General features: G+C 51.9%; 6 protein-coding genes across 6 annotated transcripts; 1 reads left to right on the forward strand and 5 right to left on the reverse strand.

The window, feature by feature from the left end:
- Window positions 1–200: 200 nt before the first annotated feature.
- AYO21_00508 (hypothetical protein) lies at window positions 201–2,152 on the forward strand (the record flags this gene model as incomplete). The annotated part of the gene is made up of 4 exons (XM_022650498.1): window positions 201–856; window positions 916–1,096; window positions 1,160–1,266; window positions 1,321–2,152. 4 exons carry the CDS (start codon window positions 201–203, stop codon window positions 2,150–2,152), a joined length of 1,776 nt encoding a protein of 591 aa, XP_022517112.1.
- Window positions 2,153–2,696: 544 nt separating this feature from the next.
- On the reverse strand, window positions 2,697–5,655 carry AYO21_00509 (hypothetical protein; the record flags this gene model as incomplete). The annotated part of the gene is made up of 2 exons (XM_022650499.1): window positions 2,697–4,119; window positions 4,166–5,655. The coding sequence occupies 2 exons, from the start codon at window positions 5,653–5,655 to the stop codon at window positions 2,697–2,699; spliced, it is 2,913 nt and encodes a 970-aa protein (XP_022517113.1).
- Window positions 5,656–8,779: 3,124 nt separating this feature from the next.
- Window positions 8,780–9,673, reverse strand: AYO21_00510 (hypothetical protein; the record flags this gene model as incomplete). The annotated part of the gene is made up of 2 exons (XM_022650500.1): window positions 8,780–8,889; window positions 8,980–9,673. The coding sequence occupies 2 exons, from the start codon at window positions 9,671–9,673 to the stop codon at window positions 8,780–8,782; spliced, it is 804 nt and encodes a 267-aa protein (XP_022517114.1).
- A 2,393-nt stretch (window positions 9,674–12,066) lies between these two features.
- AYO21_00511 (hypothetical protein) lies at window positions 12,067–14,094 on the reverse strand (the record flags this gene model as incomplete). The annotated part of the gene is made up of 2 exons (XM_022650501.1): window positions 12,067–13,181; window positions 13,245–14,094. The coding sequence occupies 2 exons, from the start codon at window positions 14,092–14,094 to the stop codon at window positions 12,067–12,069; spliced, it is 1,965 nt and encodes a 654-aa protein (XP_022517115.1).
- A 2,386-nt stretch (window positions 14,095–16,480) lies between these two features.
- On the reverse strand, window positions 16,481–21,190 carry AYO21_00512 (hypothetical protein; the record flags this gene model as incomplete). Its single annotated transcript, XM_022650502.1, has 4 exons — window positions 16,481–16,984; window positions 17,039–19,135; window positions 19,242–19,706; window positions 19,760–21,190. 4 exons carry the CDS (start codon window positions 21,188–21,190, stop codon window positions 16,481–16,483), a joined length of 4,497 nt encoding a protein of 1,498 aa, XP_022517116.1.
- Window positions 21,191–21,922: 732 nt separating this feature from the next.
- Window positions 21,923–22,747, reverse strand: AYO21_00513 (hypothetical protein; the record flags this gene model as incomplete). Its single annotated transcript, XM_022650503.1, has 1 exon — window positions 21,923–22,747. The coding sequence occupies one exon, from the start codon at window positions 22,745–22,747 to the stop codon at window positions 21,923–21,925; it is 825 nt and encodes a 274-aa protein (XP_022517117.1).
- Between the last annotated feature and the right edge of the window lie 1,356 nt (window positions 22,748–24,103).

Raw genomic sequence — 24,103 nt, forward strand, 5'->3', positions numbered from 1 at the left:
AGAAAGAAAGCAGCCTGTTGAGTGCAGATACAACAACATCAACCGCAGTTAAAAGCCATGAGCGAGTCAACATGGCGGGGTGATTGATTCATGGCTCTCAGAACTTCCTTCTCGACCACCACCACTCACGAGAGACCTTTCAAACACCCGTCAATGCATCCGTTGGTTCCTCCCCGTTCAATAAAGCCTCGCGCTGCACCATGAGCCAACCTCGAAAACCTCCTCCGCTGATGTTCATCGTGGGCGACGCGAAGAACCCCTCGCGGACCACCAAAGCGGTCAAGTCGGCAAAGACGTCGCACATCTCGTCGCGCTACCGATACTGGAACAAGGCAAACCACCAGGACCTCGCGCTCGACTCGACCACCAAGGCCATCTTGACCGGCACATCGTCCTACCTGCAGAGACTGTCCACGGCCAACTATACCAAGACACCTCTGGCACTCCCAACCAACGACGACGAGACGGTGCAGGACTACAAAGAGGGAACTACCGCTGACGAAAATAATGCTCTTGTGTCCACGGCAGCAGGCTATGCAGCCACCTCGCAGAAGCCCTACTTGGCCATCAAACCCTGGGAGCGCGCGCTCAGAGAATACGAACAGTGGTCCGCCTCGCCCTTGACCTTGCTGGGGTCGCAATTCTTCGATGTCTTCACCCCTTCGACTGCCTTGAGCTACGATGCTGAAATCAAAGCCAACCTCTATTTTTATTTTTGGATCATCAGGCCGTTCGCGACTCATCTGCTGCAGTCGTGGAAGTGGCTCGACAACTTGTCCCAGATCCAGGCTTCGCCCTGTCTAACCTATGCCGTGGCCACATATGCTTCTGTATTTCTCTCCGGAATGCTCAGAGGGTAAGCTTCCCCGTTACCCATCCATTCACCAAGACTAACATCCATGATTCTATTCTCAGGGGCCCTGGTGTGGTGCTTCCTCCACCTACCGACAACGGTCAGAACTCGCAGTGGCAGATACCGCCATGGCTGCGTCTGCATACGAGGTGTCTCGCCGAGCTAAATGCCGTCCTGCGTGACCCGAAGCAGGTCGTCGATGATTCATGCTATCAGGCTATCCTTTTCCTGTATCGGCTGTCGGTGAGTGGGCAAGATGAAGCAAGCCTGGCGTTTTGTAGTGTCGACATGACCTGACAGGTCTAGGTGTTACTGGCCGATGGTGAAAGCGGCAGAATGCATCTCCAGGCGCTTAAACGCATGTCCTTGCTCCTCGCTACCGATGGGGCTTCTTTGGAAACCGAATTGGCTGTGTGAGTAATGCATCTTTATCCCTGTAACGCAGGTTCGCTGATTGTGCACGCCAGATCCAAAATCAACATCATCGGCGCATTCCTCCATAGCCGCTCAGTCGTTGTCGTTCGCAAGGCGCAGCCCAACAAAACCCAAGGCTGCCGAACAGAAATCATCGAGATTGACAGGCAATTCTGGAAATCCGACCGAGAGTGGTATTCCCACCGAGCGCATCTGGCGGGCCGCATGTTGGCCTGGCGCCCCGAAAGTCCCAGCTCCAGCCTCCTGCCGGATAGTGCGACGGCGATTTCGCGCATGGACCCCGATAGCAGCCGGTTACTGGGCGAGCCAGAGCATCTCGAGATGCAGCGGTGTTATCAGATTGCCCTGTTCTTCTGGATGTATCTGAATGCAATCAGCTTCAACACCTCGGCGCTCATCGTTCGCTCCAACCTGCTCGAACTGCAGTACCGCCTCTCAAACATGGATCTCCCGACCATGTGCTCCATCTGTCACACCACACTCTTCAATGTTCTGTTGGCGGGTTCCCTTGCATCTCGAAACCAACCCGAAAGATGGTGGTTCGTGCAGCAGATTGTCTGGTTCTACCCGGACATCCAGCATCTCGACACTGTCTGGCAGCTATTGGCCGAGTTCTTCGACCCCTTGTCGGTCAACTTCAAATTCGTCAAGGAGATGTGGGAAGATATAGTGAGGGCAAGAAGAACCGTCACAAAGTCCCCCGCCCCCCCAGAAGACGGCCAGCTGGTCAAGCCAATCAAGCATTTCCGACCGACTTCATACACACCAGACCTATCAAAACCCCTTCCGATTCTTGAGCTTGACGACACGGAGGCGCCGTCACTGGAAAAGACCCTTCACAAGGCGCCCACCCGGCGTCGGTGACATCTTGAAAAGTACCATACAGTTCGATGGAGGCATGGCATTCGCACGGCTGAGAGCGCAAGAGACCTCCACGCACTTCTTAAAACCTCAGTTATGTAGCAAACATTTGCTGCTTCAGGCGATTGGCGTCTGCTGTTTCTCCCAGAACTAATAATGCATGACTCATTCACCATCAACCTTGGGCTCCCATCCATTCCCCCTAGAGAAGTATCCGCAAATCGTAAAGTAACGGACTCAAAGTGTCGTAAATCACTGTGACTCTTTCGATCGTCTCTGATCGAATCTCCAGTCCGACGCCCAGCCTCCTGTTGTAACACTTCCACATCTGATGAACCTTGTCGTTGCTGTACATGAGGGCAGGCTGCAACAGCGTAGCGCCATTGGCATCTCCCGTTCCGGCAAGATCTCATACATTTCTTATCCGGAACATTTGCAGCAGTGTGCACCGTAGTCTGCTCCAACTGGCCTCTGAAGTTCTTGTCGAGATCGTGTCGCCTGGAGAGGAGCTTCACCATCTCTTTCCTCCCAAAGCTGTTTGGAGTCATCAGACCATTTTGAGTGCTCCTTCGTGGTATATTTTCAGACGAGCTATAATTGCGCCACGGTCCACCAAGATCTTTGCTATCCTATCATGTCCAGCGAGCACTGCATGCTTGAAAGGTGTCCAGCGTGCATTGTTGGACGAATTGACGTCGATGTCTTTGCGACAGAGAAGTAATCTCACCATTTCCTCATCGCCACGCACCGCAGCGTGGTTCAATGCCGTCATTCCATCCCCGTCTCGGTCGTTGATCGGAAAGTCTTTTCGTCTCAACAATGCTTTAACGACTTGTGTTCGCCCTTCGAGCACAGCTGAAATGAGGAGTCCCTTTTTGTCTCGCTGATAAAGATTCAGCCCACTATCAACCAGAATTGAGAGTATGGTATAATCTTCACAATATTTGGCCAATACCTGGGCGGTGCATCTGTGAATATCAGGGTACAATTGCAGATGTTTCGTTTCTACTCCGATGAGCAGTTGCAATGTCCTGAGTGGTAGGCCTGCATTTGACTTGATCAAGTTTGAAGTTATCTCGCAGATGAGAGCACCATGTCCATTTTCCACCGCCCACTGCAAGACTCTTTCGCTTTGTCCATCCCATGCTTCGGGATCCCAAGGAAGCAGTCCGATCATGTCATTTTTCGATAAAAGACCAAGCCATAACTGATAAGTGGCTGGTCTTCTTGTGTGAAATTGCCGAGTGTGGAACAACCAAAATGACTTTGCGTATGCCAAAAAAGAATAATTTTCTCGCTTTCGTTCCTTGAATCCCACCTCTTGAAGACGAGCGCTCAGATCAAAGTCTTTGGCCCCCTCTCTTTTCAAGAGTTTCAGTGCAACTTTGCTGACTGCGGCTCGCGGAAATGCCCTCTCCACAATGGCGGTGGTTATCGCTTGCGGCTGCACTGCTGCGTGATTGCCCATCCTGGTGAGCGTGGTGTTGAAGACATTGTAGTTCAGGTAGGTGACGCAAACTTCACCTAAAGTCAGATTCGCCTCTGGTAATTCTACATGGAACTGACGAGTGGAGGGGTCCTGGGGACTGGACACGATGTATTGTTTGACGCTGTGATGGCTGAAATGTACTGTGGAGTCTTCCTCGTCGATGAGCAATAGACTTCTGCACTGGCTGACGGCCATTTGTATGTCGTTGATGAGCTTTCGTGGATCCCATTCAGTATCTCCTGGCACGACACCCGTCGCCTCACGAAGTTCATCCAAGGTCAGTGGCCGCTGAGCCGCAGCGACAATCGCAAAGATCTTTCTGCAAGTGGCTGGATTTGTCGTTCGTTTCTCTGCTAGTTTCCGAAGGACACGATCGAAAGTCTCTGGAAGGTCCTTGGGCAAAGATTGGAGCGCTGTGAGGATTGCTTCATCCGTGAGCTCGGCGCATATCGATTCAAGCTGAAACACAACCCAGAGAAACCTAATGCCCGTTAGCACGTTTCTGGACTTTAGAAGGCAACACCAACATTCCACGGCTCCCTTCCACGAGGGCCTGCCTGATAGCCAAGATTATGGTCGGATCCCCTAAGCACAAGCTGCCAGTTGTAAGACGGTCTTCCAAAGCACTATCGATATATTGTGCGATTTCGTGGTTCTCCACCGGTAACGGCAGATGGTGTTGAGATGGTAGACTAGCTCGATATCTTGTATGTAGGTCGGGTCGGCTCGAGCAGAAGATGTGGAAAAGCTGAGATGTTTGCAGAAACTTGGGGAGGTAGCTGAAAATTTTGTCCAGTTCAATCTCAGGACATTCGTCGAGCCCGTCGATAATAACGAAAGCCTGTTCGTTTTGAGGGGCTAGTTTGTGCAGATAAGACACAATCTCGTCGTTGTCGAGTGGATCTGATTCGACTGTGTCAATGCTGGCGAATGTGTCTGGGCTGAGCAAGCTCAAAAGCTGCCTTGCGAGGCTACCTAAAATGGTCTTGGCCTGAAGTGATTCTGCGTCGTCGTGGCTACAAAAGAAGTAGCCCAAGAGAGCATTCGGGAATTGGATTCTAACTTCCTGCACCAGGCTGGCCGTGATTACCGTTTTGCCTGACCCAAGTATTCCAGTAATCCACAACACACTCGATGTCGAGGCTTGAATCCAGTGCTTGTAATCCGTGTGGTCAAAGACCCGGGTGCTCTCGCCCACTTTGCGAGCTCTTTTCCACGCTGCCTGGTGATTGTATGTGGAGCACGCATTGAGAAATCGATATTTCTCCTTTTGGGCTTTAAACTTCTTTGCTTCCTGAATCTCCGTTGCCGTTTTCAACGACGACCATGCTCGAAAACGGGAGGCCTCCTTTTTCTCGAGAGCCACTTCCTGTTTGAATGCCAAGGAGGCCTCTTCGCGGATAGCATCTGCTATTGTCTCGAGATTGGACTCGAGAGGGCCAAACTCTGATTGAAATGGCTTGAGGATAGCAGCTGACAGTTGAGCAATAGGGCTTTTCCGAATAAACAGAACCGCTTTCTTGCAGACAGTGACAACGATGCAGAAGTAATCACAGAGTGCCTCCTGTAGCCTCTGAGACTTGGTATACATGACACCATATTGCCCATAGCGGGGACATGAGCGTCCAATGCGCATAAACAAGGCTGACAGGTTATCGAAATAGGACGCAAACTTGACGGTTATCTGAAGGGTCATGCGCAGTACCCCCCAGATGGAAGTCGCTATTGGAGACTGGCTGCCGCCTACAATGACATCGACAACACTTGAGAATTGCTGTACGGTTTCCAGAATGGAAGTCAGACGGGGACCAAAGCAGCGACCAAAGCAAAGCCTGTTGTCCTTGTCGATCTCCGCCGTGAGCTTCATAACATCCGACACACTAGGAGGCCTCCCGGCGCGCCAAGTTCGAAACAATTTCTTTTCGTCATCGTGGAGGACGGCTGAGAATTCCGAAAGCGCTTGGGCTAGCCTGATTTCGGGCTTCAATGGAGCTGCGGTTCTGAGAGCAAGGGCCATGATTCTATCATCAGCCGCTTCTGGAAGATTGAATGTCGTGCTTGAAGACGGCCCAAGCAACAAGAGCTCATCAGGGAAGATCTAGGTCAGATCTGTGAGAGATGTGTTGAGTGGTGAGGCTGAGAAGTTAGTATGCCGAATTCATTCTTTTGCCAGTCGGCCCCGGGCCACATGTTTAGGTCGTCCTAGCAAGTCACGTGGGGATATCTGGTCTTGAAGCGAGAGATTAGCCGTCCGAGTCCTGGTAGAGAGGCGGCCGGTTTGAGGCCAATTGCAGGCGCTGCACCTGGCGAGGGAACGCATCGTGAGGCGGTATCATTGGCGCCAGAGGTGTTTTGGGAGAGAAGATTTGGGCTAGTATCAAGAAGGTAAGATGCAAGACATGGGGGCGGGCACAGGGAAGCGAAGTGTTGACGAATGAACAGCTGAAAGATGAGGGTAGCAGTGGTAGTGGCAGTGAGTGGTAGAACATGTACAAGAGCAAGTACAAAAACAGAGGTCACGTGACAGCACAGGCGCATTGATTGTGTCACGTGACGTTCACAAGCAACCAAGACACATGAAGTTAGATGCAAAATTAGACACGTCTTGGCGTAATCCTCTCCAAAACCAACCACCAACAACCACCCACCCTTGAACCCTGATTGCGCCAGTTCATGTAACCACCAGTCACTTCGACGCCACCAAACGCCACAGAAACAGCCTCACGCTGGATTTCGGTGGACGCTCTACTGAGTAGGTGGCATTCTGCGCCCTGCCCAAGAAGACACAATGCATCGTGCCTGATCGAGCACTGAAATGAGCCCGCCACACCACGCCTGTCCGGGTCTTCGCAGTCCCCCCTTTCCGGACACCCGAATGACTTGGATGGACCGCTTCTTGGGAGGTTTTGGTAGGGGATTTTCTATGATTGTTTTCTTTTAGAATGCTACGAGAGATTCTGTCACCAATTAGTCTCAAGCATGGGAGATGTTGAGGCCATGGTAAAGTGCCTGAAAAGCCATCGATCAAGGCGAGGTTTCTTCATCGGCATACCATCCCATGTACAAGTATGCTATACAGCCCTGGGCTCGATGTCTCTATCACGGCTGAACTGGAGGATACATTTTGATGTCTCCCACCCTTTTCGACTGCCGAAGTGAGCCAGGCTCTCAGCAGCATGTTCATTATGTCAGTGCGACCCTGATCCATGCATGTCAGTGACGCCCCTTCACGTACTCCACTCACGTCTGCTGCCGAAGTCAGCTGGATACAGTTACAAAGGCTGGCTCGGAATACTTAGTAACTGCGCCCGGGACTGCAACTTACATGGGGACACACACACATACACACACTCACTCACCCAACCCACCCACCCAAATCACAGGCGAGAGTGATTGGATAATTTGGTACCATGTTATTGACCAGGGCACCTTGGGCAAGTCCTCGTCAACTAAATCTCTCTCCTAGCCCTCCCCCAATGCTTTCCCTTTTCTTCCACATAGCAATATGATAATCTGTACCAAAGCTCTGCCCTCGAAGCAGCCACCATCTCATCCTATGAAATGTGGAGCAATGCACAACAGTTCCATCCTTCTATGACATGACCAGAGAATCCCCTTTTTTTTTGCTAGGGCAATGTCGTTGTCTATCACCCATCTCCATTGCTCAGCCCGATTCTGCTCAAAACTGCGCTCTCCCGAGAAAGTCCTTGATGCCCGCCGACTCGTGAGTTGTGACTTTTGTATATCACCCAACAACGAGGAGATACTTGACTCAAGGTATCGTTTTCGCAGAGTCATTCTCATCTTCATCTTCATCGCAATCCTCGTTCCTTTCCCACGTCCTACATCCTACATCACAAGTTCGCCGGTTCATCCTTTTCCACGCTTCAGATACTTGCACACGAGTCACAACGTGACAATCACTGATCGTCGCTCATATGACGCCGACGCGTCTTGCTACGAGTGCCTGACTATTCACACCGGTCGGTGCTGCGAGACCATATCCTCCTCCTCCTCTTCCTCTTCCTCTTCCTCTTCCTACGCATATATAACCAGCTCCATCCAACGCCCCCTCCCAGCTATCTCACTCAAATCGATTCTCTCTCGGTGAAACAGTTGCAAACGAGTCCGATGACCATCATTTTCTCCACGATCTTGACACAGACATCGACCATTGACCCAAAAAACACGTGTAAAAGACAATTGAGACCAGCTGAGGAGATACTTTGCGCGTCACGACGTACTTTATTGGTTTGCAAAATCCAATTGACCAGCATGTCGAGGAACAGGGAGCATCTCAAGGGTTTGAGCACTGGCATGCATTTCAGGCAGCCTATCGTGAGCGTCACATCGGAAAACCATCGAGGAGATGTCGACAAAGCTAACATATCAGATTTAAACAGCTATCTCGATAGGGACAGGTCGGGCCATCTATCCATAGCCCCAACAAACCTTCCTTTCATGTACCCGAGCAATCGCACTTGTGAAACATAAGACCATGATGATTGATGATGAATCAATGATAAGACATGACATGATATGACAAGACTTGAAGACAACAAAGAGGCAGTCAAATGAAGCAGTCAGGGGGCAAGCATCAACCAAAAGGGAACAGAGCAAAAGACCGAGAGCGCTGCAGGAACACAAGCCTGGGCCTAAGCCCAGTCACTGCATACTGAGCATCAAGACACTCCATCCCAGTTCCACCTGCTTGGTGGCTTGTAGCAATAAAACTGTCAAAACATTAGCGGGCGTCAACATTCCCTGTCGCAGGTGATAAAAAGTCGTAACGTCGTAAGGTTGGGAGGCTAGATAGACTTCTCCAACCGGCTCGAGGCTTGATTTCGTGCGACCCATCATGAGATAAGGTCACATATGATGATGGGAGCTGCATGCGAGGTGCATGAAATCCCAGAGATTCCACTGAATTTTTATTCCTCCTCTTCTCCTGGAAAAGAACAACATGCAGCAGGGCAAAAAGACACCAACGGTAAGCCTCTCTGCAGTGACCACAGTGTCCCTGGTGTCCTTCAGAATTTGGGTCATGTCCACTTCCTAACTTTGTTTTCATATCCCCATGTGCAAAGGTGCCATCTTTTGTGGTCAGGAGGACGGCACTGGCCGTGTGCGAAGATTGATCTTTAGCTAAAGATCTCGCCAAAGTCGCCCGCTTCCCATCTCTTCAGCATGTCGGTTGATACTAGGGCAGGATCATATCCGATCTCGATGACCATTGAGCGTTTCTTGTGTCCTGCAATTTGTTTTCAATGCCAACAGGTGAGATTATGCACTGATCAGGGAAGTGAAAGGGAAGTGAGGCTGCGAGTATGGATGGACTTACTTAAACCTGGTCTCAGACCATGGAGCTGAAACTGCGTCGAAGAGATGTCCCGTCTGAAAGACGCGTCGATCACACGCCAGTCCATTCGTGGCTCAACCCCAAAGGCGAGGAGGCCTATGAGGATACTAAGATACCCGGCCAACTTACAGGTTGGTTGACCGTCCATCTGTGCCTCGCAGACGTCTGGTAGCAGCTGCTCAAACCAATCATGTGGTCCTGGGAGATGCAGTCGATAGCCTTCTCCGTCATGGCCAATGATCGCCAGATCATTCTGCTGAGAGTCCAGACGTCGGGAAAACCCGAGTCGCCGCCATGTTTCAGCGTCAAAGTGGGTAGTAGTACAATCAATAGGAGCATGGATGTACCCGTGACGCTCGGGGTCCCAGACCAGAGTACTCGTCCTGTGCCATCTGCGTCGTGCAGTTTCTTCGGCCGTCGGGCGACGCAGGCACGCTTGGTTGACCTCTGCTCCTGGGAGCGGTGCTGGATCCCAGATCCACCATCCTGATGTACCTTCATGCACAAAGCGACCTCCCAAGGATGGCCGCCAGTAGAAGTCTGGAGCTGAGATATGGGGCGCTTGATGGATAGCTTCTTGATACTGAACGTGCTGGATGTGGAGGAAGAAAGGTATGGCGAACGGATTTCCACCCTGAGGTACCTCAGGGATTGTAGCGAGGTCCATACTGTCCATGAGAGCATTAAACTGCGCGAGGATTACAAAACAAGGAGTATATTAGAGAAAGAAACAAGAAACGGGAGCGCGGCGAGACAGATGTTCTTGTAAATTGTCAGCTAGAAAATGCGAAGAGCGATCACAGAGAAACCATAACTCCTGGTCCTGGAAAACCAGATACATTTGCCAGCATTGCCGAGAGGACGGGCATCTAGTACATGCAAAAGTGTGAACTTACCACTTGGGCAGATAGCTGTCGCCGAATCAGGAGCCCATCACCAGCCGCAATGGCACCCCTAGCGTTGACAATGGCGTCAAAACGAGAGGATGCTGGCGGCCCATCCTTAGGCGGTGCAACGCTTGGGCGACAGGAATGGCGCTGTCGGCCAATGGCACGCTCCGTGGCAGGAATTAGGATTCCCCAGTATCCATTGAAATTGGGTTCAAGAAGAACCAGACCAGTGGTCGAGTCTTCCAACGGGGCCGCTGACTCCCCGGCCCGACAAGGACAGCGGCGACTTCATTTTCACCGTGAGACAAGAGGTGTACATAGTCGATCAGGGAGCTAGCTGACTCGGTTGTTTGGTAACAAGTTCGTGTGGCGTATGGAGAGCGAGCGCTCTGCTTGTCTAGCCCTGAAAGAGCGGCAAGCGTAGTGGGTTGGGGTCACCAACCCATCACCCGACACCGGCCATCGTGGAAAAGAGAGGCACAGAGGTCCCACCCACAGTGGTCGGAGAAGGTTGGATCCGATGCGGCTCTGCGGCAAGAACCGGATGTCTCTTTTGAGGTGGAAGTTGGCCACCTGCGCTTGTTTTCGGGAGAGCCGTGTTTGCTTGCTCGCTCGGCAAGTCCATCCCTATCTTTGGAGATTTGTAGCTCCGCTCGAAGACAAATCGAGCGAGCCAATGAAAAAGGGAGGCACTTACACAAAAGCCCGGCAGAGGGCGAGGGTAGGTTTTAGCCTGCTGGGCCAAATGATTGAACGTAGAATTGATCAGGACAAGAGGAGGCGAGTTTCGTTCTGACCATGGACGTGGTCCTCTTTATATGCTGGAGTCGTGCCCATCCATGCAGAACTCAGCAGGCCATCACGCCTCGATTCGCCTATCATGTTCCAATAGGGTGCATTGGCGTGGCATTAGTGGTCATCTTGTACGGCTTCGTGCTTTGCGCCCGATTTTGGTGAGGCATATTAAGTGCAGGTCGGCAGTCCTCAAACACCAGTCGCCGAGCCAGATTGGCACTTCGATGACTGCCAGCTAGCCGAGGATTCCAGAGGCGTGTCTGAAGAGAATTGCGGAGTGGGTTGTCGAGTTCCTTCAGAGGACCAGGCTGCAATCAACCGCCACGCAGATTTAGCACACCCGCGACATCTCTGAGTCCTGGGCTTGACCGACTCGATGTCTTGGATGAATCTAAAACAAACCCTGGCGTTACTTTCGAGCTGCGAGACGGTTCCGACCTTCGCAGTTACATGGCTTCGACTGAGTCACTGAGTGCTCCTGCGCCATCGGAAGTGGCGGTGTGAGGGACGTTGCCTCAATCACACAGCTGCAGGCTCAAGCTCGGTAGAGGCTCTTTCCCTTTGTGATTGTGGAACACGCTTGCTTGGAATTGCTTGTCTAGTCTAGTGACAGCTTCGCTGGCAGGTTAAATGCCTGTGGGTTGAGTGTCATTCGAATGCGCTGTGCCTCACGGTTGGCAAACGTCGTCACACGGAACCTGGCGCCCACCTCCAGTGGAAGACACCATTGCGACGTCGTTTGGTTCTCTACAGACTGGTGAGCAGAACAATAGTCGAGGGGGAGGTGGTAAGGGAACAACAGAAGTGCAAATAGAATCTTGACACGGTGAGTCCAAACAAAATTTGGCGTCGGCACCTTCCGCGACCCCTTTCGGCCCAGCCTTGCAGGACAGAAGCGGAAGGCGGAGGGCGGAGGAACGGGGAGGCGGCAAGGCTCCGCTACATTACCCCGTATGCCATGAGGTACGGACTATACCAGAGGTTCTTGGAACGGATCTGCAGGACCACTTCAGGTAGACGCCCCTCTTAGCATTTGCAGATCTGCCACTGGACACACAACACACTCCACAGCTTGTTCACCTGTCAATCTTACATCAGTCTTATCTACACCCCAACTTCCGGTAGACAGTGTTCAGTAATATACAACGAATAGACAAATGAATTCAAACAATTGATCAAAAGCAAACATCGTAACTTGTCACTCTCACAACTGTACACTAGTGGCAATGCTCGCTGTGCAATTTCATACATGACGCTTACTTCGCTTGCTGCGTGTCTTTCTTCTCTTCGCACCTGAGGGGATATGAGCATTCTTAACCAGTGAGCCCATTCCACAGACACAATCTCATATGGTGGGTTGGGGCCCAAGACGCGATCAGTTCGCTTAGAAAACATTAGCACAACCCCAGAATTGCTCCACACCGAACTGGCCGGGTTCCTTCCATGGCTCGTCCTCGTAGCTCAAGAAGACGACTTGGGCTCCCACGGTAGACTGAATGCCCTTGAGAGCTGTTGCCTGGTTTGCAGGGCTGGGGCAAGCGGCACCGTTGCAGTTACCAGAGTGGGGCCACCCAGACTCGAGAACGTAGACCGGCTTGCCTGAGCAAATCGAATCCAAGATGTTGATCTGCGCCTGGATGAATCCGCCAGCTTTATCGGCTGTCACATCTGCGTTGAAAAAGGCGTACAGGTTCGCACCGACAACATCGACGACGCTGCAGAACGCAGAGGAACTGCTCGTATCTTCCCACACAGACAATGGCTCGGTGGTGGTGACGGCGCCGGTGTAGCCCGCGGCCTTGAATGCACTTGCACTGCTGGAGATGAAGCCAGCTAGCTCGCTGGCAGAGCAGTAGCCGTTGAAGACAGCCTCGTTACCAACAACAATGAGTTCGACAAGGTCCCATTGAGCCCAGGAAATGATGTCATGGACCTGGCCTTGAGCGCCTGAGATGCCTGTCGCAGAAATCCAAACTCCCAAGATAAGCTTCAGACCATTGTCACGGGCAGAACCACCAATGTTTTCAAGCGTGCTGCAGTCAGTGCTATAGACACGGACCGAGGTGAATCCCTTCTGTGCAATAATGGCCATGTCATGGGCAATTATGCCGGCGTCCTTGCAACCTCCCTGTGCAGTGTATGGCGAATACGTCATGCCCCATGAGTCTCCATTGGAAGAGATGCCAGGGCTTCCGCTGTGCGATCCACCTGAACCGCCGCTGGGCATCGCTGCCCCAGATGAAGCAGGGCCGAATCCACCATAAGCAGACGCGGTATCAGGCGTGGGCGCCCAGCTGGCGGCCGTCTCGCTCGAACTGACGACAACTACCGGGCTCTCACTTGTTGAAGCCCAATCTCCCCAAGTGGCAGCGGAGGACGTGGTGCTGGTGGTTGTGACGGCAGCAGCAGGCGTGCTGGATGTTGAGGTCCAATCTCCCCAGGTGTGGGCAGAAGTAGTGCTGCTGGTTGTGTTCACAGCAACGTCAGGCGTAGGATACCCTAGAGGTGCATGTTAGAATCATTGTAATCAGCATCAAGGGGAAATAACCCAAAATGACTTACAAGTTGGAAGGCCATACGAAGTAATGATGGAGATAGCGCAGCTGTCGGCGGCGACCGTTGCGGAGGGAGCGAACCAGCTCGAGGTCGTATCAGTAGTGGCTGCCGCGACCGGGGACGCTGAGGAAGTAGAGGAACTCCAGTCTCCCCACGTGGATTCAGTCGACTCGGCGGCGATCGGCTCGACATACTTGGTTTCGGTAATGGTCGAGGCCAAAGTGATAGTTGTAGTTTCGTCAACGCTCGACCAGTCGCCCCAAGTCTCGGTCACGGTCGCGGTCGAGGTAGGATCAACAGGAGCGCTGGTTGTCCAGTCACCCCAGGTATGTTCCTCAGTGCTTGTAGTAGCAGGATCAACCACAAGCGACGAAGTGCTCGTCCAGTCACCCCAGGTGTGTTCCTCAGTGCTCGAGGTTGAAGCCGGATCGACAGGAACGCTAGAGCTCCAATCGCCCCACGTGTGCTCCTCGGTGCTGGTGGTAGCGGGATCGACCACAAGTGACGAAGTGGTAGACCAGTCACCCCAGGTCTCGGTCAACGCGATCGAGCTGGTGGTGCTCGAGGTCTTTGCGGGATCAACCGCAAGGGAGCTCGATGTCCAGTCCTCCCAGAGGAACGAAGTCGAAGAGGTTCCTGTAGTGGAAGCAGCCTTGACCGGAGCCTTCGTGGTGGTGGTCTTTGTCGAAGCGGGAGCTACAGGTGTGGCAGAAGTAGAGGTGGTCGTATTCCAGTCGACCCAGGTGTCGCGTGCGACATTTGCGTGTAGTTTCGCGTGCATGTGCTTGACATGGCTTGCGGCAGAAACGGTGGTGATGACCGCTGCACCAGCAGCGGCGATGGTAACAGCCTTCATGTTGGAAGATTCCCTGTCAGTACGTGTTGACAGAGATTACGAGTAGATGTGTCGTTTGTCAATGATTCCCTTCCTGACGTGGTCACTTGGTGGCTGGTAAAAGAATGCCCGCGTAAACGAGTGGACGCGGTAGTTGGAAACGCTGAAAAACAAACAGAAACGCGGAACTCTTGTGATGCACCTTAAGAGACCATGAGCAGAGCCTTGCAGAGAGGAAGAGAAAGTTTGGTGAAGGACATGGTAAGATGCATATAGGCACGCGGCACGGTGCTACGCCAGTCGGAGGTGCGACTCTTGGGGATAGCGCCAAATCTGCGAATTTCGTTTAGCGCCCCCCCTGTCGGAACTTAGAGTCTGCTCGGCCCATAAGCAGCCAACTCAAAGTACCACACTTGGCAATATTCGGTCTGGGTGTTTGGACATTAAAGTTGACGATGAGCTCGATACGGCATAGTTGAATTTCTAGAGGGGTTGTAAACCAACTCTCGAGATCAGTATGGACGGGCAAGACCTAGCCGAAGAGAGTGTTGATCAAACAGGAGACAATGGCCAGTGCTTAGCATACTGGTGTTTTCTTCTTCCCTGCAGGGTGTCTGTGGCCTTTTTTTCCCCTTCTATGAGAGACAATTCTGCATTGTTTGCCAGTGAAAACGTGGGTTCCAACTTTGCGTCACGGTCGTTAAAGCGGAAGATCAGCTTGCGCGAGCAGATTGGCCATTGATATGGCAAAGATTCTCAGGAACGACGCATCTTCACCCTCAACCAGGATGGCCAACAGGGGCTAAGGGGAGATTGAGCCTCCTGAAACACGCGATGTCAATGGCGGTTGGGTGGCTTCTGGGCGCTGCAAGATGAGGGTGATAAGGTTTCTGGCCTATGGGAGATGGACGGGCGTGGCGGGATACGTGGGAGTGGAGGAGGATGATCCCTCGAGCAGGAGGCTTTGGGAGGTGGAGTGTACCACTCTCATGTGGCGGGGTTGCGAGTTATGCAGACAATGCTCGAGGTGAGAATGGTTTGTCCGAAGGTGACTGGCTGCTGCAGTTGTGGATGGAGGTGAAGGGGCGAAAAGGGGCTGATGGCGGAGATTTTACAAACTCCGCACCAGTCTCGATTAGGAGCTAGTACAAAGCTTGGTTGAACGCCATTAAGATTGCCCGCCCAGCTGTGTAGCCCACTGGCTCCAATTTTGCTCCGTTTATTGACACCCAAGACCCCCAGGAAATTCCTCTGATTTTGGTCGGTTCTCAAACTTCAAATTGGGTGCTATGGGTGGCCCTCTCTGCAACAACACCAAAACTGCCACTTGGATTCAACCGGCTCTTTCCTTGAGAGACCGTCTCCTGCTGCACCGAGATTGAGTTTTATTCCTCCCCTCGAAGCGCAACGTCCGATCCTCAGCCTGCACGTATGTACAGCCTGGGGGCGCACGTTAGCGATCCTGCTCGTATCTCTTGAACCACTGCCGAGCTCTCTGTGCGACTGCAAGTCCTCCGAAGACGCCTTCTGACGTTACTTTTCTTGGGAATGACGGAGCTCCTCGACTCCACCATTTACTGCATATTGAGGTGGGGTTACAATGCAATTTTCAAGATGCTTCTTCTGCAGACTTAGTGTACGAGTCCTTCAAGCCCTGCTTGCATTGGCAAATCTACATTGAAAACATCCTTGGTAATAGCTGCGCATGTAACATGGAAGAGGTGGGCGTAGTAATATCCAATCGCCAAATTGCGACTTTATTTGGCAGAAATCTGGGAACAATAATACCGAGTACATTCAACCACAAAACACTGGGTAAACCATCGGGGTTGAAGCGCCACCTTTCCCTCCCGCACGGACTCTGAGCCACAGTCTCGAGAGTCCGAAGAGCGGCCCGTCGCATCTCATCTGGCGAATTATTTCGCCGTGCCAGAAGTGATGTGATTTGAATCGAGTTGGTCTTCACTACCAACTCATGCGGATGCTGTTTTGCTTTTTCCGATCCTCATCTCGGGCCAGTCTCCAACCAAATCATCTAACGCAGGGACGAATTCCTTGCACGTACGACACACCTCGAAACCTTGCCTTCGTCCGTACTTCGCGTGATAATTGGAAACGTGACAGAAACGGCTAAGCATCTACTGGTATAAATGTTGAACTAGCTCATTGGCCGCCAAAGTTGATGGTAGCATCAAAACATCCGCCCAAGGGCTCTACTCTAGGTACGCAATCCTCACACGGGCCCACCATTTGTCCGACCTTCGGAAGAAGAGACGGACTTCCCCCTTCTCCGGAACGTCTCAGCCCAAACTTTCTCATCCAAGTCTTTGTCTCCGTAGAAATCGTGCACAAGAATGCGCATGTGTACGAGTTTGCATCCCCACATGCAAAAGTATTCCGACTTTTCTCAAATGTCGTAGCCGCTAAACCCCTCCTTAACACCTCTCTCCCATGCAGCCTTCCTGCGCTCGACATCCTCAGCTCTCTGATCTCTCATCCATGTAGTATTGCGCACAAACTTCTCCCTGAATCTCTCACTTTCTTCAATTTTGCCCTTCTCATATGTCTCTCTCAATGGCTTCTCAAGCTCGCTGCGCCGAACAAAGCCGAAATCGCCCTGAAGCAAAAGCTTGTAGGAATCAGGACTGATGAAGGCCGTCTGCTCATCAACGTGGTCCAGGTTGCCATACACTTCTTGATATGCGGCTTCAATATTTGCGTTTTGCGGAGCAATGTTACGTCGCAGGTATGGACTGTGCATCCGTGATTGGTCCACGCCTTCAGTTGCGTCTGTCATGGTGTAGGATGCGATATAATACTGCCACCGAGCTTCGTCCGATAGAGAGTCACTATCGAAAGTTGCATCTTCCGATGGGAACAACCGTATGGTGCAAACCCGATCTTCAGGAGTCTGCGAGAAATTAGCAAAGTCCCCGGCATCTTTCAATTCGGGTGCGCAACTTACATAGCTGATTCGGTAAACCTCAGCGTCCTTGGATAGTCGCTCGACTTGCTTGCGATACTGGATTTCCTGCTTCCGGGTCGTGTCTGGACGTTCTCGATCTCGCAGAAAGAGGTTGGTGATTTCAACGCTCTTGTCCTTAGCATCTCCGCCCAGGATGTTCATGATGAACCGCAGGATCGCAGAGACGAGCCTATCAATCGTGTAGAGCTGCCAACCACTCTTGTTGTAGTACCGCCTCAGTGTCTCTTCGAGGTGAGCAAGATCGACTGTGCCCACCAAAACCTCCTGGCATAGCTGCAAAATCTGCTGATAGTAATTCTGCTTTCCGTCGATGTTATAGAAGAAGTACTCTGGTCCTTTGTCGATCATGCGGAGCTCGATGGCAGGCTTAACCCTCCCCTTGATACCTTTGTGTCTCGCAACGGCCTCTTGGACATTAGGCTCGTTGAGTTTGATCGCCAGTAACCTGCTGTACAGCATCTCAAACAGTCTGAAGAAGCAATAGATGTTGGCGTTCGCATAGAGATTGAACGTCGTATGGGGATACGTTTCGTCCATGGCCAGGTGGCGAGCAGATGTGTCACTGTTGGCCACATTTATCCAGGGCTGTTGAGGCTCATCAGGAACATCGGACACGGCGGCGTCTTCGTCAACCTCCATCTCGCTGCTAGCACCTGGTGCCGGGGTCGACTCTTTGCTTGCTGAAGCCACGCTGTCCTCCTTGCCGTGCCTTCTCTCAAGCGCCATCCTCCTGAGCCAGTCCGACTTGCGTTGGGTCTTTCCTTTGGCTGGTGGCTGAGCATCGCTATCATGGCCGTCGGCACCTTCATCATGCTCATGATGGTGTCGCATTGTGGCAACATCAGTTTGCTCTATAAATTTGTCGCCGTCCAGACCGTAGAACCTAACCAGGAAGTCTACCAACCATCCCCGGATCCGCTCTTGCTCACCGCTGTTAAAGGTTTGTTGTCGGTCTGAATCCAAGGACACTAGTATTAATCGGGTCGCATCGGTGATGACGTCCAAGTCATTGAAAGTGTACTGGAGCTGATGCCTCTTGCCAGCGATGCCGTTATCGCGGTTCTTCTTTGCTTCTTCGTATTTTGCTTGTATCTCGCTGGTCAATGCCTTTTGTTGAAAGTTCTTCTTGTCGAGATTCTTCGCGTTGATTCCCTGATGGTCAAGGCTTCTCCAGAATTGTTTGTGAATCTGGTCGCGCCACACCTTTTCCCACTCTCGTTGCACCTGCTTCCACTCTTCAAGCTTCTGTTTAAGTCTTGCAAGAACGATCGGCAGTACGGCAGTTGGGCGTGCGAACATTTCTCGCATGACCGTAGCCCCGGCCTCGCGGCCGTAGATTTTCATGATGATGCGCTTAGGGATGGCTTCGCTTGCGCCTCCGAGACCCGGTGCTAAGATGAAAGCGGCTCGATCCGCCTCATTCATCACACCAATCTGCTGTACAATGGGTTCCATCAGTTGAATAGTCCGCTGGCATGACTCAATGTGGAAGTCATAGTCATGGCGCTCTTCTTCGATTCGATGTAAGGCTTCCTCATATTGATTTTTGCGGTGTGCCACGAAGCCCGAATCTTCAGAAGCCCAAGTAGGGTGAGAAGCCCAGACATCATTCAGGACTTCATAACACATTCCATCTCGACCCTTACAAGGTTTGTCTTGATCACGCTTGGGTAGGTGACGGTAGCTTGGTCCGAGGGCACGGCAGTGAGAGAGGTTGACACGACCAGGATCGGGTCGTGCACGCGCTTCAATCACTTCCTCTTGATCTTCAATCCCAAGGAAATTTTTGAACCAACTCATCAGATCGGGATTACCGCCAATGAAAGCGCCAACTCTGTCTCCCAAAGTGTACTTGTCGATAAGATCCTGAGAGTACAAATTGATGAGTTTGAGAAATTCGGCGTAGCTGGCGCGATTGCCGATTTGTTTCTTTGCACGGTCGAAAAAGGCGAGCTCTTCTTGAGTAGTAGATGAGTTGGGAAAGGGTGGAAGTGGTTCTGGAAGCTGAGGCACGAGAGTCGGCGAAGTGACGATCATGTCAGGTTGTGGTTGACGTTGAGTTGTGAGTTTCGGGCGCTGCGAATAACAAAATATTAGCAACGTGTAATGCTTCAGGACTGAGCAAGGACAAAAGCTGTCCCCATCAAGCCGGATAGTTTGAATAGTGAATAAATGAGCTTACTTTGCTAGCATTGCCGACCTGAACCGGGGCTGCTCGTGAACTCTGAGTGACAGGGGTGTCAACGGGAGGTTGTGTCGCTGGTTGACTAGAAAGAGCGGCTCCAGGACCTCCTCGACGCTTTTTGTTGTCTTTGCTGGTGCTAGGAGGGTCAAACTGACCCATAGGCGGCATCTTTGACGCAGGCCTGGGGGTTTGGGCCTGAGGAATGGCGGTGCTCGCGTATCCAGGCTCACCGCGAACATTGCTGGTCTCCTCTTGTTGATTCATTACACGAGCCGCCTGGGCCTTACCTTGCGCAGCGGACTCCGGCAGAAACTGTTTGAAGTCCTCAAGTAGATCTGGGGCAGATATGAACAGTTGAGTGACTTGCGCGTAAACGTCTTGGATGGGTTTTGACTCTCGCTGGTAAGTTTGCAGGATTTCAAGAAACTGCTTGTAAATTTCTGGTTGTTGCGCAAACCGGTTCTATGACAATGTCAGTTGAATTCACTTGAGACTCAATAGCGGGCCTATTGTACCTTGATCTTATTCACGTAGCTGATAGCGTGATTGAATTCAACTGGTCCTCCGCGCTTTAATTCACCAATACCCGCATTAGTACCGAACCCTGCGGTTTGCTGAGGGAATGTTGCGCCTTGCCCTGGTCCAGGTGACACAGCAAGAGCAGGCCTTGCCGCTCCATTTGTTACCGCAGTCACTGCACTTTGGAGGGTTGAGACACCACGTTGTTCTTGTTGTGTGATTGTATTCGAAGCTTCTTCCATTGATCTCTCCACAGGCCCTGGCTTATATACAGGCAATTCTGCCGATCTTGCGCCTGGTGAAGCACCAAGAGGTTGTCCCCATCCATGTCTGCTTTCGAATGTGTCCTGTCGAACGGTCGCAGGCTGTGGGGCTGGTTCAAATTGCGCGCGTCCCCTGCCTTGAAGTGATTGGGTCATCGTACCACTAGGAGTTGTGACTCTGATGGCGTCCGGATTCTCTTCAGTGCCGCATTCAATTCGGTAGCCAGGTGGAAGAAAGGTATTGAAACCTTGAATCAGGGCTGGATGACCATTGAACAGATTTGATACACGCTCAATGACTCCAGGAGTATCGATCGCCTGGCTCTTGAAGTCCTTCATGATGTCCAGGAACCTATTATACACATCTGGGTGATCGCTGAAGCGTACTTTGACTTGGTCTAGGTAGCTTAAAGCATCATTCAAGATGGGTTGTTGACCATGGGCAAGTTGTGCCGGTGCGGGCATTGGGGATGGGCCAGGCATAAAAGATTGACCGGGTTGTGGAGGGGCCGCAGGTACCGGCTGCTGCATGTATTGAGAGGATCTCTGCGACTCATGTTGACCTGGGCCACCAAAGAGACCCCCACCAGTGGAGGCACCAGGACCTCCATTCGCCAGAAGGCCATTGGGACCATGAATCGAGTTTTGTACCTTGGATGCCACAGGCTGGTGAATCGGAATGGACCCAGCATGGCTTTGCACCGGACGCTGTTGCTGCGGCTGCTGCTGTTCTCGATGCATGCGCTCCATTTGCTCCCTTTCCTGAGCCTCACGCTCTCGTTCGCGCATCATCATTTCGTCTCTTTGTCTTTGCATCTCTATGTTGTTTCGTTCGCGCAATTCTCTCTCCCTCATTTCATGCTCCCTCATTTCGCGATCTCGGAGCTCTCTCATTTCTCTGTCTCGCGCAAGGTATTGAGGGGAGTGCTGAGGCATGTTATGTCCCATAGGGCCACCAATGGGGTGACCCTGAGGCTGCGGAGGTGGAGGCTGAGTATTATACTGGTGCTGTTGCTGATGATTGGGAGGGCCCTGAGTCAAGTCTGCGATAGACAGGCTGTGACTTCCAGGAGGCTGCGAATGATGTTGATGATAAGAAGCGGGTGGTGGTAAGACATGTGGAGGAGGCTGCGCAGGGCCGCTAGGACTGTAGAAAGTCGACATAAGTTAGCGGGCACATGTTGACAGCAGGTGAACTGAGTTTTCAGTAGAAGTGCCATTCACTCAATCGCGAGGCGTATTGTGGAAAATGACAGTGAATTCAAGCATACCCGAAGCTGGCAAAAGGTCTCCCCTGTGATTGTGCCTCGCCCTGTGGACCTCCAGGTCCGCGCCAGTGGTCTCCCGGATTCTGATTCATCATTGAGGATTATTTCAGACTTGTGTGAAGTATCACCCTTCAACACATCTCATATTTGTCACCAAGTTGGGCGAGGTCGATAGAAGCCGATGTTCGCACGCAGAGACACGTGTACGACGAAAGGGCGAGAGATGACGGACGAGGAGGTCGCAGAAGAGGATACCTTGCTGCGGCAAACCAACACGAAGTGGTCGGAATAAGCGCTGGCAACAACAAGCTCGATCTGAACAAACGCCTAGGACTATTGAAGACAGGGACGAGATGAGGGCATAGAAGATGTGGTTGTCAGGGGACTTTTTCTCCAAAGCTTCTCGGTGCTGTGGATGCGCAGTCTGTGGAGGATACGGAATGACGCCTGCTTCGTGACTGCCCAGACCTTACCACAATCGAACTAGTCTATTCGTGAAACCTTCCTCTCCTGGCTATGGATCACGGTCTTACTCCGCATCGGAAGACGAATTTCTTATTGGACTTTCCTCGGCTCGCAACCACCGAGGAAGAAATGTATGGAGTGTATCACGGTGCAGTCACCCTTCTCACGAGAAGAATTTGCTGGCGAGGCTCATCAGCCCAGAGGCACCGCCGCCGCTACCACCTCCCTGGCCCTTCATATACATCTGCAGGGCCATTTTCGCAGCCATGTTGATCGCCGACTGCTTGTCTGTGCCACCCTGTACGTTGCCCATGTTGCTCTGCTTGTCGAACAGTTTCGAGGCTTCTTGCATAGCCATAGAGATCATTTGGGATTGAGATCCACCTCCGCCGGATCCAGAGAACATCTTCAAGGCTTGCATTGCAGCTCCTGCGCCCAGACTAGAAGCATCATGCTGCTGGCCACCGCCGTCTTGCTGATACAGCATCTGATGACTTTGCTGTACCCGGCCTTCATCGAGGTCCTCGGATTGAGCGCTGTGCTTGTTTTGGTTGAGGAACGACATGGCTTGAGAGAACAGGTTGGAGTCTTCCGGACTGCCGTGTTGCTGGCTATGTCGCATCACTTCGTCCTGGTCGTAGTTGGCAGATCCGCCTCCTCCATATTCACCCCCTGAGGGTCTCCCATGGCCGCCATCGCCTCCATATCCTCCACCTCCGCCGGAGCTTCCACCATAGTCTTCATCATCGCGACGACTATGATGGCGAGGAGGATCCTCTCCGTATCCTCCGCTCGTGCCACCCCCACCATATCCATCTTCTCTTCCGTATCCTCCCTGCTGGCGCCGTTCACCATAGTCATCTCGACGGCCTGCACCCTCACCGTTGTCGTCGAAGCGTTGGCTCTGGTCGTAATAATTGTTCCCGCCGCGGCCACCGCCGCCGTACTCGCGAGGGTCCCCTCCTTGGCGGTCGTAGTAGTCTGACATGATCACGTTTCGATGAGATGAGGGGTAACCTTTGAAAATTACAATGAATTTGAGTTCAGGCAGAGAGGTCTAGAGGTTTCGCGGCTGGACGAACCCAGAGTTCTCGAAGGAGTTGATATAGCGTGATTGACAGTGAAACCCATCACCTATTAAGGAGGGGACGTTTCAGCGTCAATGATCGAGTTTGAGCTCCGAACCGTCTTGGGGATCAAAGGTTAGCGCTAGCCACGTCGGCCAGTGACGTCAGCGACATTGCGACCTGATTTCTCACTTACCCCAAGTCCTTCTATACCTCATTGAGCAGCTGTCTACAAGTGTTGATTTTGGAGGCTTTCAGCCATCACTTCGCATCGCCTTGACTACATCTTTACTCCTCGTAGAGACATGCGCTCTAGGAGGACTCACCAGAGCTGCAATGATAGCCCACCTGGCCCATGCACCTACTATCGCGGTGCAACAATGTTGACTAGTAACAGGACAAGGGTGGGTGTGCTAGCTAAGAAAAATATCTATCAAGAAATGGAAACGTTTTAGGCACAACCACACGCACCTTTGTGACAATCGTGGTTAAGGAGACACCCCTGCCAACCGCGACATATGTCAAGGACCGATTGCTTTGCCAGATTTGGCTTCATACTCTCGGCGACCAAGGAGTTCCTCCACTCGACGGACCAAAGCACGAATCGATCGAAGAAACCTATAATTCCTTTCCGAAATCGACCTTTTAAACCCTGGATGCTGGAAGGCGTGATTGAGAAAAATGCCGACTTCCAATACTTTTGCGTGAGGCCGAGAGACGAATCAATCCGTTAAGGCTCACGGGGTGTAGGTCTGCGAGGATGCTTCTATCAGGCCAATTCAGCCGATGAACCCTTCGACAGCGCACACAATTTGACTAAAACATAGACAAGAAGAGGTGCGGTGTTATCAGTGATCATGTGTTTGTTCTGGAGCTCGATATTTAAAAAAGATGGGGTAGATAGTTGTACATGCTGCGATAGGAGTTTGCTCCGAACTACTAGTACTACGGAATTATCGTTTACAGGACAGTCCCATGACTAATCTTTCAGGTAAATTTCTTTTGGACTGCTGAGAATAGCAGTAAGAACAATGAAGAATATCATTCATGGTTGCTCGAATGTGTTGGTTTTGCCTTCGTCCCTCGGCCGAACATCCTCCGGTCGCGGAACATGACGTCGGCCATAATTATATTTTCAAGAAGCGACTCCCGCTAAAACAGTTTCCTTCCTGTTCTTTGCGACCCAATCTGCTCTTGTGAGACCTACAATCGTACATCTGTAACGCAGTCATATTTATTGCCAATCTCGTCGCCTGTCCGGTGACTTGTTCGTGACC

The sequence above is a fragment of the Fonsecaea monophora genome (assembly GCF_001642475.1).
Source record: "Fonsecaea monophora strain CBS 269.37 chromosome Unknown Scaff2, whole genome shotgun sequence".
Classification (NCBI taxonomy): domain Eukaryota; kingdom Fungi; phylum Ascomycota; class Eurotiomycetes; order Chaetothyriales; family Herpotrichiellaceae; genus Fonsecaea; species Fonsecaea monophora.